The sequence below is a fragment of the Miniopterus schreibersii genome, assembly GCF_964146895.1.
Source record: "Miniopterus schreibersii genome assembly, chromosome: 1".
In the NCBI taxonomy this organism is placed as follows: Eukaryota; Metazoa; Chordata; class Mammalia; order Chiroptera; family Miniopteridae; genus Miniopterus; species Miniopterus schreibersii.
In genome coordinates this window covers 46824634-46851764 of record NC_138101.1, presented here as the reverse complement: position 1 = coordinate 46851764, position 27131 = coordinate 46824634, and the positions used below count along the sequence as shown (strand labels likewise).

General features: G+C 41.4%; 1 protein-coding gene across 1 annotated transcript in view; it reads right to left on the bottom strand.

The window, feature by feature from the left end:
• Window positions 1-9713: 9713 nt before the first annotated feature.
• Window positions 9714-27131, bottom strand: part of BMP3 (bone morphogenetic protein 3) — a 28022-nt gene continuing 10604 nt past the window's right edge. Inside the window, exons 2-3 of the mRNA XM_081147334.1 lie at window positions 20664-21574; window positions 9714-14143 (exon numbers count right to left, since the gene is read on the bottom strand). Coding sequence (XP_081003460.1) covers window positions 13952-14143; window positions 20664-21574 — 1103 coding nt within the window. The 3' untranslated portion in view covers window positions 9714-13951. The remainder of the gene's footprint in view (window positions 14144-20663; window positions 21575-27131) is intronic.

The following is a 27131-nucleotide window of genomic DNA, read 5'->3' as shown; positions in this document are numbered from 1 at the left end:
TCACAGCAAATTTAGGGAATGTACTCTTTAAATTTTTATATGGGCCCTTCAACGTTATCCAATATTCTGACCTTCTTATGAGCTGTAAGACCCAATCCATCCTCTTATATTTTTGCCTGATAATTTTCACGTGTATGAAGGAGTTAAGGAGAGAGAGAGCGATTCATTTTTGTCCAAGTGAAGTGAATGATCTTGAATTTTAAAAGCGGGAGCGCTCAGGGTTATAATTGCCATTCCTTGTTCTATTTGTCTTCCTCAATTGTGTTTGTATTTGATGGGTCAGGGCAATGCAGGTGACTGCTGAAAACTGCAAATTTAAGAAATGTTCAGAGTATAGAAAAGCGAAGCAATTACAAAGTTTGCCTTGTCCTCTTTGAAACTGACTGAGTCATAAATAACGTCACGAAAGGCACCCTCGAGTATCATTTCCTGAAAATGTTGTAACTGAACATGAGGTCAAGAAGGATTTCATCCTGGAGACATTTGGCATGAAATCCCTTAGATTAAACGGAGGTGAAACTATTACTTGATTTTTTCCCATTCTCCATCTAATAACAGTCCCTCACCAGAAATCTAACAGCTCAGAATGCTTTTTGGGCAGAAAAATCGGACTAAGGCCAGGCATGCACAGACTACTCTGTCTTTACAAACAATAAGGACACAGGAGAGAGAGGGAGAGGGAGGGGAAGGGGAGGAGCAGCCGTGAGCGCCCAGATGCAGTATCAGCGCTCCCCTGAAGGGCCTCACCTAGATAACCAGTCCACAAGAGAGAGAAGACGGGCCCTTGGATCCTAGCCGCATCTAGAATCATCTCCCTGGGAAACGGGGCGCCTAAGGGCAGTTTCTGCACAGTGGGTGGCAGGTCGCACTCCGGTGTGCCGGCCCTGGGTGCCCGGGGCAGCTAGGACGCCTGGGAGCTGCAGCCCGGCTCCTCAGGCCGGCAGCTGGACTCCACCTAGTGTTCAGATAACAAACTGGGGTCTAGCCTCCTGTAAAGAGGCTTCACAGAGCCATGCGCCGGAGCTCTGGGTGTGACCGCTGCTGTTAGAAAGCCCGCAGGCGACTAAACAAATGGACAACAACGAAACGCAGGGCCCCTAGGCCCTCGGAGTCGGTAATTACCATTTCATTATTATTCAATTAACTTAAGGGGATTGTTAAGAACAATAAAGTTTTCTTGTTAGAGCAGCAAAGGGTTGATAATCACTAGTATAAATGGGCCATGGAGAAAACGGGCTTTTATACTCTGATGATGGGAGTGTGTATTGTTAATCTACCTGAATAAACCTTGGCAATATGAGCCAAAATGGAAAAGATTCTGTTTTTAGGAGTGTATCTAAAAGAAACTAAATGGACAACTACACAGCGATCTATTTGTAATAACCTGCATTGTAGTTAGCAAAAGAAACAGCAAAAGACAACAAACCACCGACTCTAAATGTTTTGCTACTCCAGAGTGGTGAAATAATTGGAGCACAGCCACATAATAGGCTATTATACTCTAATGAAAAATTGTATAGATCCACATTTATACCATAAAAACATTTATGTTAAGGTGAAAATAACTTACAAAAGAATATATAGAGTATGTCACAATTTTATTAAAATAGTAAATTGTGTGTATACATGAATTATCACGGGAAAATATCCAGAAAGATATAAATTAAAACATTACCAATGGTTGTCTCTCGGTGGTGAAATTATAGACAATTCTCACTTTCTTTTTATACCTGTCTCTGTTGTTTGTATTTCCCAACAAATCAACTAAGCAATTTTTACTGATGATGGGAATAAAGCCTGAGCCACGGGGGTAAACGCCCCTGAAAATCTCAAGCCACCCCTTCCGCAGTGTTTCCTAATCTGAAAGTATAATTTCCTGCTTCAGTTTATAGCACTGCAGAGGTGAGTAAAGGGACTAACAAAGGAGATGTATCTTTTTACAAACCATAAAAGTTCCATTTCGCTGGTGAAAAACTCTCTCTTCTCACATCCCCCAGGCACTATGTTAGGCTCCAGATGGAAGCAGGTAAAGGAAGCCTGTGAAGACGCGGCCTCTGGAGGAGGCCGGCCCGTGCACCCTCCTTTGCTGGCAGTGTCCCCCACCTCCCCAGAATGTGCTGGTGCATGTGCCGTGGTCAGAATGAGGTGTCAGAGCTGAAGACGTGGTAATGAGAGCTGAGCCTGGACAGGACTGAGCCTAGAGGGTGAGCAGGGCTGAGAAGACACAGGCCTTTCATGGGCTCAGGGGCGACCCTAGGCCTCCTGTGTCTACACCTACGGTCCAGGTCCTGACTGTCTCCTGTTAGTGCATTGTCTGCAGCTTTCTCTGAGGAAAGTCTCCTTCTTTAGTCCTTAGTATTGCTGTCAAACTTACTCTCTCTGCTGCTGCAAGGAGCCAGACACACGTGTTTGAATCCTAGCATTACCACTTAGTATCTGTGTGATCACTGAGCAAGTAACTGAATTCTCTAAAATTCCAATTTCCTCCTCTGTAGAGCAGGGATTATGCTATTCTTGTGAGGAGCGAGGTGGCATAAGCAGAGCACCTGGCACGATGCTTGGCACACAGCCTTCCCGAAACGAGAATTAAGCCATTCCCTGTATATTAAAATCTCAGAAGGCAGGCAGGGTGGGGGAGTGGGGAGAGATTAGCCTAAGAACTTATATGCATATATGCATAACCCATGGACACAGACAATAGTGGGGTGAAGGCCTGGGGGAGGGGTGCAGGGTGGAAGGGGTCAATGAGAAGGAAAGGGGACATTTGTAATACTTTCAACAATAAAGATAAATGAAAATAAATTAATTAATAAATAATAAGTAAATAAATAAAAGCAGGTATTAACCTCCATTGAACGTAAATTGGGTGACCATGTAATTTACCAAACAAATGAGATCCTTTTGAAAGCGAAGGTAAGAGTGTGGGGTGGGGTGGGGTGGGATCCTTTACTTCTGCAGATGCAGGATGTAATCTGGGAACTGACCTGGGCACGTTGAGCTGGATGATCGTTCTGGTTCTCAGGTCCTCAGCTTTATTCTCTTGCACTGTGCAGTGTTCACAGTGGTGGTGCTTTACCATCAGCGCTGCCTCCGGGTGACTTCCTAATGGGACACGGCTGGGAGAACCAGATCGTGCCCCCAGTACATATCTGTGGCGTAGGGATGTGGCATTACTATTATCTGCTTGCATGTCAGTGTCCCTATGGTGCTATGTGACTTTACATCCCCGGTGCCGAGCATACTGTACATGCTCAATAAATGTTTATTGAATTTATGAGCAGATGCCCTGGAGCTATTAGTCTCAGATGCCAGGAAATGGCTCCTGCGCTTTCCGGGTGGTTCCTGGCAGTGAGCCCAGCTTTCGAGTAGTCGGATAATTGCACTCTGATGGTGAGCCCAATGCAGCAACAATCATCTCTCCTGACTGTTGGGTCAAGAATAGAAGTTGCCCACTGCTCCTCCCATACGATGTACGGGGCACTGCCAAGGTGGTTAGGACGCTCCCTGCCTTCTCGGCATCCTGGCACGTCGCTCGGCTTTGCTGCCAAATCACATAGTGTCCACTAGACGCTGAGCTCTTTGAAAGCAAGCGCCAACCAACATTATTTCATTAATGCTTGCATTCCCAGCTCTTACTGAATCGTGCCCAGCCAGAGCTCATTCAGTATTTGTGGAAAGAATATATAAAAATGGCAATAATGGAAGATTATTTAAAAAGAATAAAAAATGAATGGGAAGAGCATTGCAACTTGCTGCATGAAATTAGGAAACTCACTTATCATCTTTGGGCCTCATTTTCACTCTGTATAGAATGGGAATAATAATATCTCGCAGTGTGGCATCATGTGTGCCAGTCCTCATAACAAGCTGTGGGCACTATGAACAGAGTAAGCCTGTCAGCCACAGTGGGTATGCTGTTGACTCTGGATGCAGGTGATCCAGAGTTCAGCTCTTATTAACTGCGAGATCCTGAACATCTACTTAGCTTCCATAAGTCTCCGATTCCGCTGCTATGAAAATAAATTCGTATGGTCTAATTAACATTGGTGTTCACAACTAGAAAACGAGAAAAATTTATCAGGCTTTGATTATCGGGAATTGAGAATGAATTGAGAGATACCATGCGTGGACACCAATAATAACTAAAAGTTGTGTACTACTTGCTGGTGCACAAGGTGCTTCCACAACCGCAAGATGCGCGGTGCTGGGGTAAACGCGGGCGGCTGGGAGGCGCCCTCAGTCCCCGCCGTGTTAGCGGGAGCCCCCTGGCACCCACAGCCGTGTGTGACTCACTTACCTGGCTGAGCTAAGAGGCGCTTGACGGCTTCCAAAAGTTTCCACTCTCTTTCCCAGCCAGAAATCAGAGTGCAGGTGCATCGGAGAGACTGGGGGGAGTTTAATGTCGATTTGTTTGGTGGGGAGAATATTTGGAGAAACACTTTGTGAAAGTGTGTGTGTGTGTGTGTGTGTGTGTGTGCGCGCGTGTGTGTGTCCACACAGGCATCTCTGTCTATAAACCAGACATGAGAAAGGCAAAGGAATGAAGAAAGCTCTTCCTGAGTTCAGTGAGAGAGAAACTGTGACAAAGAGAGTCCCGACCATTTATTCTGAGCCATGGGAGATTTTCAAAGCGGGTGCTTCGAACTCTTGACTCTCCAGTCTTTGGAAGTCTCTTACTTGCTAAGCCTACAAAGTAAATAGGTCCACTTATTCTCAGTCAGAGCTTATGGACACTTTTCAACATGTTATTATATTATCATCTTGATTGGTTATCACTGCTCACAGTTTCTATTTCAAAAATCTCACTTTAATTATTAGATGTTTACTAAAAACTGGTGTTTAAGCACGAGTAAGTAATTCAGTGCTCATCTTCATTTAAGCGTTCAGCGCTCTAGATGGGATACTGAGAAAAAAATCCTAGAGACACATGCACATTTTGAAAACAAAAGTCAAGTATATTTCACACACAATCCCATTCTCAGTCCAGAAGCACTAATAATACTTCCAGTCAGCTGACACAAACTTTTGTACCCTAGAAAGTTAAAAAAAAATTATAAGGGTTTTAGAGGGACATAAGTCCCTCAGAAAATAGAAAGTAATGAAGTACATTCTCTGGTTATAGAGACTGAAGATTTCCCCTCTGAACCTGCAGCTTCTCCAGGCAAACAACCAACATCACAGAGCGAAGCAATTGGAGAGTCTGAAGCTTACTGCTTATGTCTAGTTTATACCCACAACTTTCTATTTTAGCCTTGAAAATAGCTACCTTTCTGACATAATTATCTTTTAAGTGTTTACTACTTATTTGGGTAGCACTCTAACTCAAAATAAGGACTGAGGAGAAGTCTGGAGAAACATTTTATCTTTTTATAAGATATAAATATATAATTTTAATAATGTGACATTTATGTAACATTTGACATGATTGTAACTAGTGCATTTGTCAAATCATTCACTTGTAGAAAACTTAATGAACAGTTTTTGTCAAATAAGAATTGAAATAACTGTTGATAAAAACAGGGTAAAATGGTTTGTCAGTGTTTAACTCTATATCTGTCTATCCATCTATCATCTATCTATCTATCTATCAATCATCTATCATCATCATCATCATTATCTATATCTATCATCTATCATCTATCTATCTATCATCTATCTATCATCTATCTATCAATCATCTATCTATCATCATCATCATTATCTATATCTATCATCTATCTATCTATCTATCTATCATCTATCATCTATCTATCAATCATCTATCATCATCATCATTATCTATATCTATCTATCTATCTATCTATCTATCTATCTATCTATCTATCATCTATCTATCATCATCTATCTATCAATCATCTACCTATCATCATCATCATCATCATTATCTATATCTATCTATCATCTATCTATCACCTATCATCTATCTATCTATCTATCTATCTATCTATCTATCTATCTATCTATCTATCTATCTATCATCTATCTATCATCTATCTATCATCTATCATCTATCTATCTATCTATCTATCTATCTATCTATCTATCTATCTATCTATCTATCTATCTATCTATCATCAATCATCATCTATCTCTATCCACCTATCTGTCATCTACACATATTTCAAATCTTCAGAAAGGGCAAAAGACCAGTTTCTTGGACAAGTGGACTGAATGAATTAGGAATAACTGGACGATGTAACGTTGGCACACGAAGCTGTTTAGAGTCGGAGGAAAGGGGCTGGGAGCTTCCTGCCGCACACAGAATAAGGCTGGAAAGAGTAACACAGCTGGGCTTGGTCATGAACATCTGTGTTATAAACAGCAGGTGAGTAAAACCAAACCCTGTGCCAGGAGAAATGACCCGAGGCAGCTTTTAGGTTAGAGAGTGGTTAACATATAATCTTAAACAAGCATGGGTTATAAATGGCATTTGTAATAGTTTTTTAATTTTAGCCAGCCATGAGGGTGCTGCATCTTTTATCACTTTCCAGAGCCTGCATGCTGGCCAAAGATCTCCCTATTGATGGTGGCCTTGTTCAGACGAGGGACATGAGACAGACAGCCTTTTCCTGCAGAGTCAGAGGGAAACGACTCCCTGTTCATCCCTTCTGTCAGCTCTGTCCCAGAGACTGTCTGTGATGATGGAAACGCCCCGTATCTGTGCTGCTCAACGAGGCAGCCACTGGCCACATGTGGCGACTGAGCACTTAAAATATGGTTTTATGGACTGAGGAATGGAATTTTTCATTTTATTCCATTTTAATTAATTTAAAGTTAAATAGCCACATATGGCTAGTGGCCTTGGATTCAAGCTCTTAACTCCTTTCTCCGCCGAGGGCATTTTTCTTAATGTTTTAGTGTATCAGGTGCTAGACCTTTAAAACCTAAGCCGATACTAAAACTCAAGCTGCCTGTCACTCAAACTACTGAAGAACCTCTTAGTCAGGGTCCCGCCACTTTTATCCACTACTGTTTGTGTCAATTAACAAATAAATTACTACTCAGGACCTCTTGTCTCTAGTGGTTGTCATAACACTTCAAATTCCCAGTGGTTCAAAACAGACATTTTTTTTGTTTTTGAGTAAGTTTTTATAATCAAGCTAATTATTTTTCACCAGTTATAAGTGTCTAGGACTTAGCTTTGTCATTTTTTTCCATAAATTCAATAAACTTAAAAAAAACCAACCTTTTAATAAGTAAGTTCTCAATGTGTAAATTCAATCATTTTATTTTCCACTTATTTTTTCTTTGTATCCTAATCCGGGTTTGTAGACCATCATCTATATGTGCCTGATAACTACTCTCAAGGTCACTGAGCCTTCTCTCAAACTCAGATTTTATTTCAGAAAGCTGCAAGAGACCTGAGAAAAAATAATAACAAAGTCTAAGATTCTTTACTATAAATAAAATATGACATTTTAATTTAAATCAACATACTCACATTTAGGTGATTTCTGCCCTGTTCTCAAAACACGGGGTCATTTTCTCGTTTCTAATAGGTAGTTCAAAGCAGAATGCAGGAAAGGAGTCTGCCTGCTGCAAGATAGGAATATCTCATCTTTATAGTGGATTCTAAGTCTTAATTCTGTTATTAATTGGAGTGGGACAGAATTTTAAAACAACTCCTGTAACACCCTGCTGGAGGAAATGAGAATACTGATGACATGAGGCAACTGTGACTTCAAAATGCTCTCAGCCCAACCCATCAACCCTGAAACTTCTCTGTAATATGTTGCTATCCCTTGGAAGTGTTACCAATTAAGCTTCAGATCAAAGGAAGTAGAGAGCACAGCTCCAGGCGGCTGGGTTATTTCTCGATGTGCCCCCAGCCAGGCTGGCCATCTACCTCTGCGTTATAAAATCACACAAGCACTGCTGACGGCTCCAAGGTTCCCAGTTCATCTTCCTGATGCCAGAGTGTGGGCTCCAGCTTCCATACAGCATTTGTCTATGTGACTCTTTCAACTGCCAACATTTTGATATTAAGTCATTAATTTCTCCCATTTCTAACAAATAAGATGACTTAATGAAATTACATATGCTGGGCCCAATATTAAAAGTCCACGTATGTTCGTGTGTATGTATATCAGTGTTTATAGTGATGGAAAATCTCCAGAAAGCAGGGCTGAAGTCCTATAAACACCAAAATGTTTCTCTTAAATAAGTCCATTTTGGGAAAAACTCTGTCACATGGTTCCTGCACATAATTGCTTCACCCCTGGACTGCTGCACTCACATCTGGCCTGAGCCCCCGTGAGGTGGGGGCTGGTTTTGACTGTAACCTGATGGCAATTTGCCCGTGTTGTTGAGTCTGAAAATGCAATTGGCTAATATTTGAGTCAAAGGGTTGGAATATAATCATACCTCTCCCTGCTCCAGGGACATGGCAGGGGAGCCAGCATCTGTGTGTGTGTGTGTGTGTGTGTGTGAGAGAGAGAGAGAGAGAGGGAGAGGGAGAGAGGGAGAGGGAGAGAGGGAGAGAAAGAGATTGGGTATGGGGCAGGGATGAAGGGAATGTAGAAGAAAACACCTGCTACTCTCTGATTTAACTTTTTCTAGAGCTGCATTTCTTACTGCCCTCAGAGAAGTATTTCAATGCCCCGGAAGGAAATGAGCACAAAATGAAAACCAAGTTGTCAAAAACGAAAACTGACATTAGGGTTGGGGGGAGGGGTGCGCTTCCTACTCTAACCCTGTCAATCCTCAGCAGCCTCCAGTTGTCCCCGAGCAGCCTTCTCTCCCCCCACAGGCTGCAGCTCAAATGCCCAGGTAACTATGGCCTTGGACTTAAGGGAAACCAAAGGTAAATGCTCTTTCCACATCCTCTGAGGGGCCCGCAGAAAACAGGCACAGTAACCAGGGCAGGGAAACTCTTACAGAACAAATCCCAACAGCCCCCTGAAATGCTAACTCTATATCGTGCTTGCTTCTTTTAGATTCACAATAAATGTTCCTCATTTAAAAAGCGGTATGTTCACACCGCAGTCCATTTAGGGGGTCCCTTTCGCCCCATCCCTTACCTTTCCTTAGATGGGCCCAGCTTCCCGGCCGGCTGAGGGGGCAGCAGACACATCCTGTTTCTCCTGCTCCTGCAGCTCTGGTCTCTGAGCAAGGACAGGGACAGAGCTGGATGTCGTGGGGGGGGGGGGGCAGCTCTGGGGCCTCCGCACAGCTCGGCGCTGTTGCGTCCATCCATGCTTCTCCCTCTGAACACCGGCTTTCAACTTCTCCGCAGGCCCGGGGGCAGCAGTGACAGCCCCCCTGCTGAGCGACCCGGCTTTGCGGCGGGGCCCAGCCTCTGGCCCCCGGAGGCTCCTGCCCCGGGAGGAGCCCACCCCCGGGAGGCAGCCTGGGGGGGGATGCGCAGCATCTGAGCAGGAAGGAGCCGCCGCACGTCTGCATTTCCTCGCTTGGGAAACAGAGAGGCCAGGTGAGGCGGCGACAGTCGGTGGGAACAAAGCTGTCATTCTGTTTCAGGACCTTGGCAGGGGAATTTACACGGATTGTTTCACTGAACCTTGTCACCAGCCTGTGAGACCGGAAGGCGGCTGCCCCATTTTACAGGTGAGATCAGTGGGGCAGGGAGAGGTCAAGGAGAATGCTCGAAATGACCTCTTAAGTGCCTTGCGGTTCCAAAATGCTATGAGTTTTAATTAAATATCACCGTATAAGTAAATTTAACAGAGATAGATCCAACGAGGGAAAATAAGATGAAAGCATATTTTATTTCTTAACCTCGGGTCATTTTTTAAACGTGAAAGCCATAGGCTAAAAAAAAAAAGCGGTCAAATACATCTCAAGGATCAGATTTATTAAATGTAAATGCTTATCATTCTAAAATGATAACAATGACTGATGAAATAAAGTTATATTTAAAATAGTCAGGCATCCAGAAAAAACAAGTATGTCCAAGTAGGATATGTGGAGTTTGTGTTTAAACAAGAAATACCAAAAAAAAAAAAAAAAGACACAAGTTGGTTTTCTGAAGTTTGGAAGACATCAGAATTTCCCCTTAAATGTGTATCTCAATGTTAATCCACAGTGTTAATCCTGTTATGTTGAAAGCAGATTATGACGTTCCACTCATGATACCATTTGAATTTAAAAATGTTCAACTCTGGGGAAATGTTCAATTAAGCAGTTTTTATTTTCATACTGGATCATGAGAAGCGCTCCGTCGCCGGAGGGAAGGGTCCAGATTCAGCGACGCTTATACATCAGTAGTGAAGCATCCTTCACAGTTTCACTGCAATGCGCCCCTTTAGTGGATTCGACGAAAAAAACAAATTTCATTTTGCATGTAGAAACTATAGTAAAAAGAGCTTTTTCTCACCATCCAAGGATGAAAGTTATTACCATGATAGGAAGGCAACAATCATTAAATAAATTAAAAGCATCTTTAAAGTTTTTCCATATACATATATAATATATATTTTTTAAATCGCCATTGACTGTACAAGCATTAAATTCTCAACTAAAACATTTACAGAAACTACATGGAAAGCTGAGAGGAAGGCTTGGTTCTTAGAAAAGGGAGATCATTTAATCACCTATAACTACATTAAAATACAATTCTCAAGAGAAAAAAGCTATACAGAGAAGTCAGACTTACTCAAGGTTTCCTATTTAATCTCATATTTAATCTTACACATCAGATGTGCATAGCTGTTCTTTAACCCAACTTTGATTCAATAAGAAGTCAACATCCAGACATTAGTTATTTGTTAGCACAGAGCAAAGTGAAAGCAGAAAGACTAAACTGAATAACGTACTTATATGAAAATGTTTATGTCAGGCTGATAATAGTATTATACACATATGATTGTCTATGAAAATATTAAATGGGCAACAAGAGATTTTTTTCAGGAATATTAAGGTAAAAATCTTATCTTATTGAATAAATGATTATCAGTTACTATATAGCTAGGTAAATGTAAAAATGTATCTGGAATATTGTAGTTCTGTGATCTGGGGAATCCAATCTTCCAGTTTCAATTCTATAACTCCCAAATCCTGTAAATTGTATATTATTTACATGAGTTACAATAAAAATACTTTGAAAATACTATATTGACATTGGCAGGCCCTGAATTTGAATTTCAGAGAGGAGTTAATGAAAAAAATTCATTTTTAAGTGACTGTGTTTGTGCCCGTGTGTCTCACATCTAGAAGTGGGGGTGGGGGTTGGAGGAGAGAGAGTCAGACAGAGACCAGACAGAGACAGATATGGGGAGACAGAGAGACAGAGGCGGAGATGCATGCTTATGAAATGGCATTATAAATGTAATTTCTCTCCTCATCACTGCCACTTTTATATCAGGAGATTTATAGAAAGTCTATGTAGTAATTACACAGACACTAGTACCTAACAAATTCTGAAATAGTCACTTAATTTTCAAACTGTTTCAAGTAAATTTTTATTAATTAAAATATTAGCTCATTTATTTCAACCCCCACTGCTGAAAATTCCCTTTATTCTTTGGGAATAAAACTTTTCCTCTTTATACCATAATGTGTTCTCAGTCCAGTAGTGAGATGATGGGTAAAAGGCCACCCCCAAAATAACTACTGGCCAAAAACTACTTTGATTGCCAAGAGACTACCCAAGCTCTTTCACTGTGTTTTCAATTTTGTCATATAAATTGCTGCTTAAAATAAAATCTTGATTAGTTTTACTTGGAAATATTTATTATTCAGAGGACTTTTTTTTGGCCATTTTAGGACTTAATTAGTAGTAAGTAGGCATCAAATCCAATTAAGAAAGGCGAACAAAGGGACATCTGGATAGAAGAATACTGGGAAGTAATACTGGGAATTGCGAGAGGTTTGGTTGAACTACCTCTAGAAAAAACTAATTAAAAACTTCATCAACTCTACCAATGAAAATGTTTTCTTTACTGAAAAACAGTATGACTGGGATACAGTGGCCACGTGCTGGCTTGCTTCTATTATGTAATTTTGCTCTCTAATTTTTGATAACATTTTTTAAAAAGTAACTTCATCACCTAGCTTATTTGGAATCTTTAACTCCCGGCTACCAGAACAAACAAATGAACAATAAGAAACACAGTAACTCAGGCGCTAGAACTCAGTGGATTATCCAGAACCGGTGTGTCTCCCTTGCGGCGTTCACAGGCACGCACACCAGCCCCCGCTCCCAAAGCTGGCAGAGCGCCGCCGCTCCTGGCCCCTTCCTTCCGCGGCTCCCAGTAAGACAGAAGCGCGCGGGAGAGAGCACCGCGCCCCCGCACTGCAGGGGTCATGGGCACAGGCACTTGAGCGGTTCACGATCCCGCTCCCACCCGTTCCGGGAAGGTGTGCCGAGACAGCGAATGTGATAAGCCCACATTTTCAGTGCCAGAAGGACTTTCCAGCTCAGCTGGACGGCCTCTTCATTTTAGGACACTAAACTGGACACGTGGCGAACACAGTGTCCTTTACAAAATAGATGCTCAATAAACATTTATTAACTGATGAACCACCACAGACAGCTAGGGGCAGAGACAGGACGAAACCCCGTGTCTTCCACTACTTCGCAGGCCCTGAAATGGCTTAGCTGTCTCTCATCAGGTGAGACGGAACTAAGAGGAAGATTAATTTAACCACAGATATATAACATCAACCACAACATCCATGGTCTGAAACCATTTCTGAATGTTTCCGCACTTGTAAATACAGCTAGGGAAAGATTTTTGAGACAATATACAAGGGCAAAAGTACAAGGGGAAATGTTTGTGACAAATGGAAATGGGGGGGAAACACAGCGCCTATATTTGACTCCCTTTCTTGGTGGATGCTTTTTAGTGACTTTTGCTAAAGAATAACTTCCACGCCCGAGTCAAAAGCCTAGGTCCGTGTGCAAACGTGCCTGGACCTGAATGTGGCCGAAGAACAGCAATGAACTTGTGATTGTTACTGAGCTGGGCCCTTGAAGAAACCTCCGCTGTCCCATTGGCGCCTGAGCCTCAGTGTCTACTGATCGCGTCACAGGACGTGAAAGCAAAGCAGGAGAACTGAAAACCTAATGGCTTCAGGAAGGATTTTTGAATTCAATTTAAAAGAACACATGAAAGTCCTTGTGAAAAGGAGGTAGAGAAGAGGAATTACATCTGGGTTTTGGAAAATTGCGTCGCTGGTTTCCTTTTCTGGGAGGCAGTGAAATGAAAACAACTGCATTTCCAATTAAATGACTGGGCCAAGTGGTAACTCTCTGCATATGCTCTTGGATCACTCTATTCTTTTTTGGTAAAGTTCTCATAATTGAATGGTGCTTGCCAGAACATGAAATTAAAAAAACAAAGAATCCTGTGTAGGCTGAATTGTAAAGCCATGTTAAGCAAACCTTCCCACAGAGGGCACCGGCACCTGGCAGTGCGCGCACACACACGCGCACACACACGCACACACACACACTCAGCACACACGCTCCCCTCGACTCTCCCACAGATGCCTAGGGCAGGAAAGCACAGGGAACGGGGGTCCCAGGAACGTTCAAGATCCGCATCAGAGTCGACTGGGTTATTTAGCACTCACTAAGCTGCTCAGGCATCTAAGGCAATAAGCCTACTTCAAAGAAGGAAATTATTTTATTCTCTATGAGTAGAGATAAATGATAAGCTATTATTGTTTCTCCAATGTATTTTCAAAGCCCGTTACAAAAATAAGTCACTGTTCTCTAACAGTTCTAACAACAGTTGGAATGGTTTTTCGTGTGCGATTAAAAAAGAAAGAAATTGATGTCCATATTTACTAAACTTTTGCTTTTCTTTACACTCAGAAACAAATCCAGTCCAGTTCCCCTTGGTGGAAACTGTCAGTCTATTTGCTCAGTCTCCTTTGACTATTAAAACATCTTTTGGAATGAAAAGCATTGGCAGTGCAAAAAAAACCCCCCAAAAGTCCATAAAAATAAACTGATTGAATTAAGCATTCGAATGAGTTCTTTGCCAGGTTATCTGCAAGCACAGGACTCTACGGTCATGTTGGGATATACTTTAAGTACCACGTTCTTATTTTCATCAAAGAATAAGATGCTGAGCGAGGACATCTTTTCGGGCACACAGCACGGCTCGGGGATCCCGGGAACGACCCCCACGGCTCTCACTATACTCTGGATGGTGGCATGGTTTGATGGCTTCAAAGACTAGAAAAGAAATGGGGGGAGAAGACATTAGTTAAATGAACCTGCTTTCCCGCTCTTCACACCTCATCACTAAAATGCATACATAATGAATTCCTTTTAACAGCTTAATAAGGCCCTGGCATCATTACATGGTCAGCCTATCTAACACCACCATCACCAAAGTGGTTAGCATTTAAGTGCCTGCTATGTGTCAGGCATGTTATAGGTAGTACCTCTATTCCCACAACAAAATTAGCATTTTTTACATTTCACAGGTGAAAAAATAGACAAAAGCTTAAAGGACATGTCTAAAGTCAAATAGCTAGTAAGTGGTAGAGTGAAGATTTAAACCCAGTTATCTAAGCAAGAATCCTTTAATTGGATTAATATATACTAAGATGTTTTCAATAATAGGCTTGCAACAAAAACCACTTGTTCTAAATCCTGTGCTAACCATAAAGAACCCCAGCAAGCACCTTATTAAATATTGATACTGCTACAGTGATATTTATACTTTGTTGTTAAAATAAAACAACCATGCCACAGGACATTGATTTATTTAATAGTTGCCACCAGGATGGATTGGATGGTGATTACTCCTTAGAAACACAAACTATGGTTAAGAAGACCACACTGTTGGCCACTGGGGGTCACTGTTGCTCTATGGGTTCACACTTCCACATGGTAGAGTTAATAGTGTTCCAAGAGTGGGCCATATCCTAGGGGAATAATCTAGGGGGCCTAAGGTTTTCCCATGGATGTCAGAAGTTTGACCAAAGAAGCCTGAGTAAAATCTGTTCCTGAGAAAATGCCAAATGAGACCATTATCATCCATGTGAAACATGTGGTTTTATTTAGAGAGTGCCATACAGCTCTGCTCAGCACTGAAGGGCAGTCACTTTTCCAGGCTCTGTGTGTTTAGGTATTGCCAGAGTGGTGGGAACTTCATGAGAAATGCCACACTTTTCAACATTAGTTCTCCCTAATGTCTTTTTTCTGCAGGTGAATCCAGTATTGTTTTAAGCATATTTTGAAACAGAAATTTGGTAACTTGCCAGAGATCACAAGTGAATTCAGAAATAGGATTTAGGCCAAAACTCTGGCTTTTAAATTTCAGGATTTTGAACCATGTTTCTCATGGCTCAGAGGCACCTCTGCCCCATTGAATTGGTATTTTAATTTCATGCTCCTAAAATGCCTAGTATGGGAAACTGGAAAATTAAAAGGTTAAGGGTACATACAAGTCAAGGGAGAAGCCAGTAACATAGAAAGATGGCATACTATTTTTTTTAAAAAAAAGAATTCTTTTTGGCAGAGAAAAAAACAAGTCTGATTTGTCTCATGCTACCTTTCAATTTTAATGATAATTACCCATATGTTAAACTTTACTGTGAATAGGCATAAATTATTTTAAAAATTGGTTCTGATGGGCAAGAGTTTTTTACTCTCTCTTCTTCGAGATTTTAAGTATGTGTGGAAAAATATGCTAACTTTTGATTAATTAGCTTTGCAAAGAAAGATATTTCCCCCTTAAAGAACGGAAGTTTATGTTGTTCTATTTGGCATATCATGTGCTCTCCAACATCCATAAAATCTGTGTAACTGACACAAACTGCAGTAGGTATTGTACAATAGAGGCCAATGGCCACTGTTCCTTTCATCAGTGATGGTAATTCCCAAAGAAAACTTTTGCGGTCACCTGCTTTTCTCTATTGATTTGTTCTTAAGACTCAATCATCCAAACAGGTTGTGATAATGCCCCGAAAGTGTTTTTTTAATCAATAGATTTTTCTGACATTATTCTGTTATTGTTAACATTTTAATGACTTATATAATATTTAAGTTTCATAGGAAGTGGATCTCTTTAAGTAGATTAGGCCTCAATCGATAAATACTGTTCTGTATCTTTATTCCTCAGTGCCTAGAACAGGGCGTGCTTTAGGCTGAACACATGCTAAGTGGGTAAAATACTTATCAGAAATAGCATTCCCTCCATTTTACCTCTTTCTATGGAAATAATTCCCAACAACAAAAATAAAAGCTTCTGTGCAAATGACCCAGAGTAGATACGGAAAATATTCATGGGTGTTCCCTAGGAAAATTCCTGTCCTTTTTTTAAAACTCTAACTCACAAATGATAGATTCAGAAACTGTAAGCAGTCTCTGGTGGACTCATGGAATTCAGCACTAGCCCATGATTCTGGGTTGGTGTGTCTTATCAGAAACCGCTGTTTTCCAGGGAGTTTCCCGTTTTTTTCTCACTATGGAATCCTATGACCAAGCTGCCATTACCAGGAATAATTATGTCACGCACAAAAGATCCATGCAGTAATTTGCTCATTTGAAACATAAGGCCAGTCTATAATTTTTGTGTTTTTTTGAGTTTTGATCATATTTCTCATGAAATCTATCAATCGCAAAAGCAAATCTATGTTATTTCCCTTCCCAGTCTCCCTCACTTTTTTATGGGTTTTTAGAGAGAGAGAGGGAGAGAGAGAAAGAGAGACACATTGGTGTGAGGGAGAAACATCAATCGGTTGCCTCCCATATATTCTCTGACCAGGGATCGAACCGGAAACCTGGGTGTATGCCCTGACCGGGAATGGAACCCACCGCCTTTTGTTGAAGGACAGGACACTCCTCCCAACTGAGCCACACCAGCCAGGGCTCCAGTCTCCCTTTTTAATGAGGGTGAAACATGACTTCATCAGTTTAGGTGATTTTTTGCTTAGGTAACCCTGTACCTCAAGAGTTAGTATTTTCAGAGTTCATAATTATGAGCAGAGACTGGAATTGGAAAAACTCAGCAAGTTAATCGAGGGCGTGTCATTCTGAACTCATTAAATGTGAATTTCTTTTTTATATAGGATGCTTGGTTCAAAGTGTTTAGATTCTTTGCTGCCTAATTCTGTGTCTTTGCTATTCCTAGCTTTTGCACCATTCCTTGCAAAAATAGCTTCATTCCTCTAATCCTTGCTGGTTTTCTGGGATCTCTGTCAGCAACAATGGTTCAATCATTCCCATTTGAAATCTCTGTTTTCCATCTTTGCGAAGGTGGTGAGAAGAGAGGCAAAGGCATACGACTTGGCTTTAGCTACATGGGTATTTTTCATCTCGTGGCAACATTCCAGGGGTCTCTCCCTGGGAGAACAGATCGGCTGTAGGGGCTAGAAATCAGAAAAATCCAAACTGCTGTGCCTGTGAATGAAATCTGCAGCGGTCAGGCCGGCCCGCACCTGCCAAGCTGCGCGGTGTCCCCGAGTTGAATTTGATTATAAATGCATTAGCAGGGGAGAGTGTGTCATCAGCTCCGAGCCTTCATTCCTGACCCAGGCCATGGGGTTCTGCTCCACACTCTCCCAGTCCAGCCCACATGGGTGTGATAGCCCAGAAACTATCTAATTGGAATCAGTGAAAGGGCAAAGTCTGGAATTTGGGAAAGACAGAGCACAGCTGTTCTGAATTACAGAACAGGTTGTCGACTTTTGCAGACGCAGGGCCCCGCCGTAGAGCGAGCTCTCGCTCGGGAGGCCAAGAGGAGGGGGCCAGCGAGGAGTCTGGCCCGGGAGAGCTGCTCTCTGGGGCAAAATGTATATCGAAAGTCTGAAAGTTTTTTGGCGCCTCAGTTATTCCACATGTGTTTGTAGGGATCTGGTCAGAGACCTTACTTTCTTCTGTTGCTCCGACTGTATTTCTAGTTAAACACTTCACTCTGGTGACCGTGCTGGACACCGTGCTGATAACAGCGATGCTGATTAATTACCCCTAATGGAGCAGCTTCCTAGTGCTTTATGTTCCCCGCCCTTTTGGTGACTGTACCACTTGAAAGCCACAGAGCCTTAAAGGGAACCACCAGAATGCTTTACAAGGTCAGCAGATCCAAACTAGGTGATGAGAGACTGAGAACTCCATGTAACAGCCAAACTTCCACTCTCCACTTGGCAAAGGGAAATCTCAGGCTCAGGGAGAAAACTCCACACTTATCCCTGTTATGTCTCCCTGGAGTTCTGAGGCCGTGCCAAGTTTTGACAAATATTATGATGAGTTCAGTTGCTGCAACCGATGCTCTCCTGATCCTATGCCTCTCTAAAGGAACGGTACTGGAAGAGCTCGTGGGCTGTTGAGCCCACAGAGAGAATCCTATTTTAGGCTTTGTGATGTTTAAAAAGGGGATAGAAACATTTACAAAACTTTTCCTTGTCTTCCATCTTTTATTCTCTTGACCCCTTTCCCTATGGGGTCTTTCTTCAGCCCCCTGCATGTAATTTTCTGTTCTCTTCAGTCTCAGCAGTGGTAATTAATAATGTCAGTAGCAAATATTCATGGAGTGCCTACTATGTGCAAGGCACTCTAGCATCTCATTTTCCCACTGTGTTTATTATGTAAATACTATTATTATTATTATTAATTTATTCTATCCATTTCACAGATGAGAAAACTAACATACAGAGAGTTTAAGTAACTTCCCCCCAAAACCTTATCTGGTAAGAAAGGGGGAACCAAGGTTCAAGCCAAAAGGATTTGACTCTTGAATTTACTACTCAAAGTGATTTTGGGACCATGAGCATTAACAACATCTAGGATCTTGTTAGAGGTGCAGAATCATAGGCTCTACCCCCCAGAGCCACTGGAATAGATCCTGCATATTATTAACATGATCCCCAGGCTATGACCAAGCACGGATACTTCATCATTCCGCTGCACTAACATACATCCCCCCTTAAACCTATCCCTGCCGTTCATAACTTAGCCCTCATAAGTTTCTGCCTTAGTCTTCTTTAGGTCACTGAGAACCATGGTAAACTTCTGCTGAAGCAATAGCAAAGTTTTTGAACAGTCAAAGCAGGCAGAGCCAAAAAGAGATGGGGTGATTTTGGGGAGTGGAGACCAAGCCAGGTCTCCTGAGTTAGGGGTTGAAAAGCGAACTGACTGTGTACCTCCAGATTATCATGGCTCCTTAGGCCATGATAATCCGGAGTCAGGAGGGCAGAGGAAAACTCCTACTCCAGGCTACCCAGAGAAATCAGGCCTATGAGAATGAGAGTGGTTATTTGGAAGACTCAGAGGCCCACTTAAAATCAGTCATCCTGGGTTGAGAGACAGATCTGGAATCCATTTCTGCCTCTCAACACCACAGAGCGAGCCACTCCGTAAAACACTCAGAGCTGCCTGCAACATTCGGCACTTTTACTGTGAGTTTTAAATGCTATCCCAGTTCCAACAACTTGTGTTTGATCAGTGAAATGTCCTTTATGAATATTAGGAAAGATAAGGCTTTTATACAATTGTAAATGTATATAATCTTTACTTTGTGTTTGTGTTTACAAAACATGAAATTTGCAAAAATCTTTGGGAAAGGCTTAGAAAATGTAGAAAGTTTGTCCTTCTGAGACATTCTAACAAGAAAATGGAATTTCAATCAAGTTCCTGGCCCTGAGGCGGACATGGCTTCGTTCAGTCTTTTGGCCCTTTGCTTTGTGTGTGTGTACATTTAGCACCCCAATGGTCATAGGACTGGAATATGCACATGCTACTTTAAAGGTCTATAAGCAGGAGTTGGTTACTCTTTGAGGCAATGGATTTTTTTTCCATTCTCATACAACAGCCAAAGTTGATTCACTTCAAGTTTTGCAAAATGAAAACAAAACCTCTATTCTTCCTCTGAATTCTATCCCTAGAACCACTTTTCATTGTACAACAGAAATTTGAACTGTTATAAGCTAAGAATGGAAGTGCAGCAATATGCTTAACCTGAAGGCCAGAGAGCACCACTGTATTTTACTGGCTATAAATTCGAAGAGAGCAGTCCCTTGGACTTGTGTGCAAGATAGGGGTGGGGTTAGGAAGGCTTCTGAAAATATATTTGTCAGAATACTGAGTACTGATATAAAGTACAGTCCCTATTGATTTTGAAAGAGACACAGGTAAACTCTGATTGGTTGAAATGAGTCTTGGAAGAAGTTTTCAGAGTCACCGTATCCTATTCTGCCTTCCTTTTGGATGTGTAAGGGAAGCAAATGTAATAAACACCTGGTGGATTTCACAAGGTGAGTTTACCTGGCCCAACCCTGATCTTGAACCCCATGGGGGCAATTCATCTCAGAAGAGACTATTTATCAAAAATATTCTGCATCGAAACATCAATGTTTAGTCCTTTCCTGTGTTCCCATGGTAGCCACTCATTCTCTGAATGCCTCTCTGGGATCAGCCGTCCACCATTTGGGATTTGCTTACTGTGGACAGGTATAGATTCACGTAGCTGAATAAGCCACCTGACTGAATATGCACTGTGTTTGGAAGGAACACAAAAAACATTTTACACAAACATTTTTTTTTCTCATATCCTTCTTTGTACCAATACTGACTTCATATTACTGTAACAACAATTAAAGAAACACGAAGCATAAGCATATTATCTGTTACACTTTAGAAGGCAATAAATAAGTACCCAGGTGGATATGTGAGGGAAAACACACACTCAACTTAGTGTGTTTGGCTACTCTATGGAGGTAGGAAGTACAGGACAAAGAACAACGGCTACCTTTGGCATGGGGAACTGGCACGCTCCGGAGCAATAATAGGCGTCGAAGGACTTGGGGGAGATAATCCATTCACTCCAGCCAATATCCGCAAAGTCCACCTTAAGGTATCGCCTGGCACAATTCCGAGGTTCAATCCATTGCTTCCTTCTTGCCTTCTTCAGTGTCTGTTCATCAAACTGGAGCGTCTGGCTCTTCTGGTGAGGCCCTTTTCTCTGTTTCTTCTTGTTCTTGCTCTTCTCAGGGGGCTGAGTCTGCAGGGTCTTGTATGGCTTTCTCTCTTCCCACAGCCCATCCTCCTTATACTGATACTCTGCCCCAGGAAGCTCATTGTTCTGCAGAGGCAGCAGGACCCCAGTAGAACGCTTCTTCCTCCGTTGAAGAGAAAGGGCGGCCCTGACATGGCTATCCAGTTTGGGCACAGCTCCAGTGGGAAAATTTCGGTGACCTTGTAAGCTCGATACCACACTCTCTGGCTCAGAAATGGCAGCATCATTGGCATATACCAAGATATAAGGTTCAGGAAAGGACAGCATCTTCTTTGGCAGCTGGTATCCTTTGGAGGTTATGTTAAATCCTATGAGGAACTCCTCATTCTCCTTGGCCTTCCTCAAGAGTGGAGTGATGTCCTTAGATAGCCAAGACACAACGTCCCCATGAGGTTTGGCCACATCTGCTGAAAGATGACCCAGAAGTTGACTTTGGTTCCTGTTGGGTTTGAGGATCCATGCAGAGAGATCGATCTGAATATGTTTCCTCTTAGCATGATGTGAGCATCCTCTTGACCCTGGACAACTCAGGCTAATGTTCATCAGCTCTCCAATGTAGAAATACAGTGCAGCAGATAAAATGTTTTCAGACTTGGTTAGAGAAGTCAGGTTAAAAATATGCAGTCCCTTGCTTTCAAGGGTTCCTAGGAAGGAAAAAAAAGAGAGTAAACAGGAGATCAACAGAATCCCTACCTCACACCATATATAAAAATTCACTCAAAATGAATTAATGAGCTAAATATAAGAGGTACAATCATGAAATTCTTAGAAGAAGACATAGGGGTAAAATCATCATGGCCTTGAATTTGGCCGTGGATTCTTAGATATGACACCCAAAGTGCAAGCACCAAAAGAAAAAATAAATAAATTGATAAATAAACTGAACTTGGGAGTAGGTGTAGGGTGGAAGGGGTTAATGAGGGAAAAGGGAGGGACATCTGTAATATTTTCAACAATAAATATAAATTAAAAAAAGACAAAAAAACTTTTGTGCATCCAAGACATTATCAAGAAAGCCTATACAAATGACAGAATGGAGAAAATTTTATCAAATCATGTAACTGATCAAATCTAGTTTAAGACTATATAAATTCCAACTCAACAACAAAAAGTCAAACAAGAAGGGACCCCATGAGGCTTGTAACCAGGGCAGCAATGGGCAGCGGCAGTTTATCCTGGGAAAACCCCCTGAACCTGCCGCCAAGGCTCCTTTTTCTCTGTCTTTTTAGTGAGCCAAAGCAGCCCAGCCTAGGCTCATTTCCCAACCTAATCCCTCTCCTGTTATCCTAGGCCCTTCCTTGTTTCACTGTCCCCAGCTTTAATAAACGTCCTCTAAAATTCACCTGGACTTGTGTTGTAAAATTTTTCCTGTACAAATTCAAGAACCCACACACTACTGGCCTGCTTTAGGCAGACCCGCTAAGGGCTGGGTCCCCTTTCCAGTAACGCTCTCCTAGGCCATCCAGAAGGCATGCATCCAGCCTTAGCCATTTTAGACTTGGGACCTCTGCAACTGTAAAACAATAAATTTGTGGATTTTATTATTGTTTTGCTTAAAATAAGCCAAATAAACCAATAAAAAAATGGGCATTGAATGAATTGAATAGACATTTCTCCAAAAAGATCTACAGAGGCCAACAAGCACATGAAGAGATGATCAACATCAGTAGTGATTGTTAGGAAAACGTAAATCAAAATCACAATGTGGTACCATTTGACACATACTAGGCTGGCTATAATAATAAAAAAACCAAATAAGTGTTTGCAAGGATGTGGAGAAGCTGGAAGCGGTTCATGTTGCTGGTTGGAATGCAAATGCTTCACCTGCTGGGGAAAATAGTTTGGCAGTTCTTCAAAAAGCTAAACATACAAATGCCATGTGATCCCCACAATTCTACTCCTAGGTACATAGCCAAAAGAATTGAAAACAGGTGCTCAAGAAAGTACATGTACATGCATGTTTATAGTAGGACAACAGCCAAGGTTAGAAACAGCTCAAATGTCCATCAGATGATGAATATATCCATACACGAAATATTATTCAGCCATAACAAGGAATGAAGGACTGATGCTTGCTATAGTGTGGGTGAACCTTGAAAATATTGCGCTAAGTGAAAGACAGAAATAAAAGGTGTTGTATGATTTTATTTATATGAAATATCTACAATGGGTAAATCCATAGAGACAGAATGCAGACCAGTGTTTGCCAGAGACTGCAGGCAGGTCAGAATGGGGAGCTTAGTGGGTTTTACTCTGGAATGATAGAAACAATTTGGAACTAGGTAGATGTGGTGGTTGCACAACATTGTGAAAGTACCACGTGCCATTGAATTGTTCACTTAAAAATAGTTTTATGTGATGTAAATGTAACCTCAGTTAAACAAATTAACAGGAGTAATTTTATTTATTGAAAATATTTTTTCCTGACTTGCGTTTTATAAACTCTTTCTTATACTTAAACAAATTGGTTTGGGATGATGATGATGATGATGATGATGATGTCATCCCTGCCCTCCCTCAGTGGGCTATTTGCAGTGAGCATTTTCCCTTTTAAAAAAGTTTTATTTATTTATTTCACTCATCCCTCACCACCCTCCTCTTTGGAAACCATCACCTTATTCTTTATATCTATGGGTCTGTTTCTGTTTTATTTTGTTTATCCACTTGTTTTGGTTTTATGGATTCCATATATATGTGAAATTGTATGGTATTTGTCTTTTTCTGTCTGACTTATTTCAGTTAGCACAATACTCTCTAGGTCCATCCATGTTGCTTTAAATGGCAAGGTATCATTCTTTTTTATTGTTAAGTGATATTCTATTGTGTATATACCACCATTAATTATGAGGCTACCAAGAACTATTCCTATAAATTTTGCACAGTATTGTAATAGCTTCTTATATGAGGCAGTGTAGAGCCTACTGGTTACAAGCATTGGTGGAATGAGACTTCCCTTAATTCAAGTCCTGGGTTTAGCCCCTTTGGACAAGCTGTGTTCTCATTTATAAAATGGAGACAATACCTACCTCTCCTGTCATTAGAATTAAATGAGATTGTGTTAAGCAGTTTATAAAAGGTCTAATGAGTGTTTCTTAAATACAAACTATTGTTGTTATTAGTGCTGGTTTAACTGTATTACGGGAATATCTTTACTTGCCTCATAAAATTTAGGGTGCAGGGTGACTATGGGTAAGCAAGACCATATAACTCAATATTCAGATAATATATCTGAAAAAAGAAGCTAAGCATTCAAAAGTGTCATAAAGAATTAATGCTGTTCAGAGTTTGTCTGAAGATTATGACATTCCATGAATTTAAGATAATTGAACTGGTCAATTGCATTTCCAATTCTTCAAATTTAGAAATGAGAGAGTGTAACAGAATGAGAGATTGATTAATGAGGACAGAAGTTGGTTCCTTCTCTTAAGATTATCTAGAGGTGAGGCTGAGGTTAGACTCAAGAATCCAGTCCTGGGAGGGGTCACAGAGCCCCTCCTCCGTGCACTTGTTCCGTATACACATTTGTTTCAGAAACATACATGCAACTGTGAAATTATGTTCCTGATCAAAAACATATTTCAGTAAAAACAAAATACTTTTATAAGGACGTGGAAACTTAAAATGAGTTCATTGAGTCCCCAAGCACAAGGGAAGTGCAATGAGAATCTATTTTACTCATTTTAAACATTATGGGAAGGAAAAAGGAGGAGACTGCCACTGGTGCACAAGTGTGTCCTCCATGACACCGGGATCATCTTTTACAGACCTCTGTGGCATCAGGGTTGTTCAAAGACTCTAGTCTTAATTCAGACCAGTCATCATAGCATATAGTTTTACCCAAGCTTTGCATAGCAGATGGACATTTAGAGTGGAAGGAAGAGAAGTCCGAGACTAAGAATGTGGCAATCGAATGGTTGCCAGACAAACAGAAATGAACAATCAGGGGCATGGGTGGTAGTGTCTTAATGGGTAAATTCATCGTGATCCTTTCCCCCACATTTTGTTTCAAAATGTTTCCTTCTTTCAAACATATTTTCAGACACCTTGTGACCAGCTGTTAACCCGCCTCCACCCCTGTGTCTAATCTTCAGTATCTTCCCATAAATGTCTCAGAAATCTGCCATATGGCCTCTTCTGATGGTTCTCATTTTAATGCAGAATATTATTCTGAAGTTAAAGCTCTAAAGCCCAGTCCCAGCTCCACCATGCCCAATAGCTGTCATCAGGCAAATCACCTAAGCTCTTGAAGTCTCGGTTTGCTCACCTGTAAAATGAGCCCAGTGGTATCATCAGCAAAGTTGTTGTGAGAAGTAATAGAAAGAACGCAGGTAAAGCACATAGTACATAGAAAAAATTCAATGACTGTTAGCTAACCAAAACTGCACTGTCCAGTATTAGAGATTAGCCACTGAAGTTCAAATTGAGATGCTACGTTAAGTGTAAAATACACACTGGATTCCGAAGACTTAGTACAAAACTGAATGTAAAATAGCACATGATTCTATTTTATATTGATTGCATGTTGAAATGATCATATTTGGATATACTGAGTTAAATATTGTGATGATGTGATTTATAATAAAGGTATATTTGGTCTTCCTCCCATTCCCAGCACAGAGCTCCTAAAATCCTTGAACTTTGCTAAGTGTTGAGAGCCTTAAAGGTGTCTTTTGTTATGCTAATGAGGTAACTTTGGGAGGTGAGCTGAGGCTCTGGGCCATGGGAACCAACCCTGTAGCTAGAGGGCTGGAACTTACAGTTCCCCCTGACCTATCTGGGGAGAAGAAAGGGCCTGGAGGTTGAAGTTGTCACCAGTGGTTGATGATTTCATCAATCAAGCCTATATAATGAAGCCTCCATACACCCTTCCCCCCACCCCAACGGGGTTTGGAGAGCTTCCAGGTTGGTGAACATGAGAATATTTGGCGAGAAGGGGTCATAGGAGCCTCCAATATGTAGCCAGTTGGTCAGAAGTATAGGGAACAACCTGGGCTTGCAATTAGCATCTGAAGTGGAGGATGGTCTTGTGGGACAGAGCCCTTTACCTGTGGAATCTGGAATCTGATGCTATCTCCAGGTATACAGAATCCGAATTTAGTTGAATTCTCAGATGCCCCGCTTATTGGTGTGGGGAACCCTTCCCCCTTCAGAATTAGGTGCAGAACATTTTAAATATATTATTAAAATTAATCTCACCTGTTACTTTTCATATTTTTTAATGCAGCCAATAAAATTTAAAAATTATATATGGTGGCTTACATCAGAGGCTTAAATCGCCATTGGACAGCGGTGGTCTAGAATAACCACCAGGTTTAGTAGTCATATAGTCCAAAAGGGAAAAAAAGACGCCTTTTCCCCCCCAAATGCTGTGAAGAATTGGGATTTTGCTAACCATGAGTATGCAAAACAAAAAGTAAATTGGGCAAAAAATTCCCTTCTTGGAATGCAACATTCTTTCCTTATCAAGGACTTATTAGATAAAGATAATCTTGGTGATTACTTTTTAATTTTTCCTCCAGTTACACCTAATTGGTTCCATCTGCAATCGTAAGTCTAAGACCAACAAACTGCTCTGAAATGGAGTTAAATGGGCAATTTAGCAACAGCACTTTGCTTTCAGGGCATAACAGTTATACACACAGCATTGTGTTATCTGTGTATTACACATAAACATCCACCACAACCAACACAGGCCAGGAACTGAAGCAAAACAAATGTTTTCCTTAACAAATGAGAATTTTTTCGTACTAGGTGCTTTGTCTCAGGGTTGCACAAAGGACAGCTGCTGGCCACACTGGGAGGGGGCAATTAATAAGCAGTGTGCCGGTGGCTGTGCCGTGCTGACTCTCTTTGCTGTCATGGTGTTAAATGTGCTTGTAGCACAGAGGAGGGAGCAATGAACTTTGCCCCTTGAGAAGAGGGACACCCAGGGAGGAGGTAACTTTGGAACCAGACTTTTAAGAATAAGACGAAAAGGAGACGCACATGCTAACAGTAAGCAATGCTGGATATCTGAGAGCTTTTGCATCAGCAGCATCTCCAATGTTTTAAACAGACACTTATAAAAACATTCCGAATTAACCTAGTTACTTGAAGCCCTAACAGACATCTTAGCTGCCTACGTTCAGAAAAGGACTGGTCAATGAATGTTTAGCTCCTAATAGAAGGTGTCCTATGCCCCGCACTTGATGCCTTTGCTCC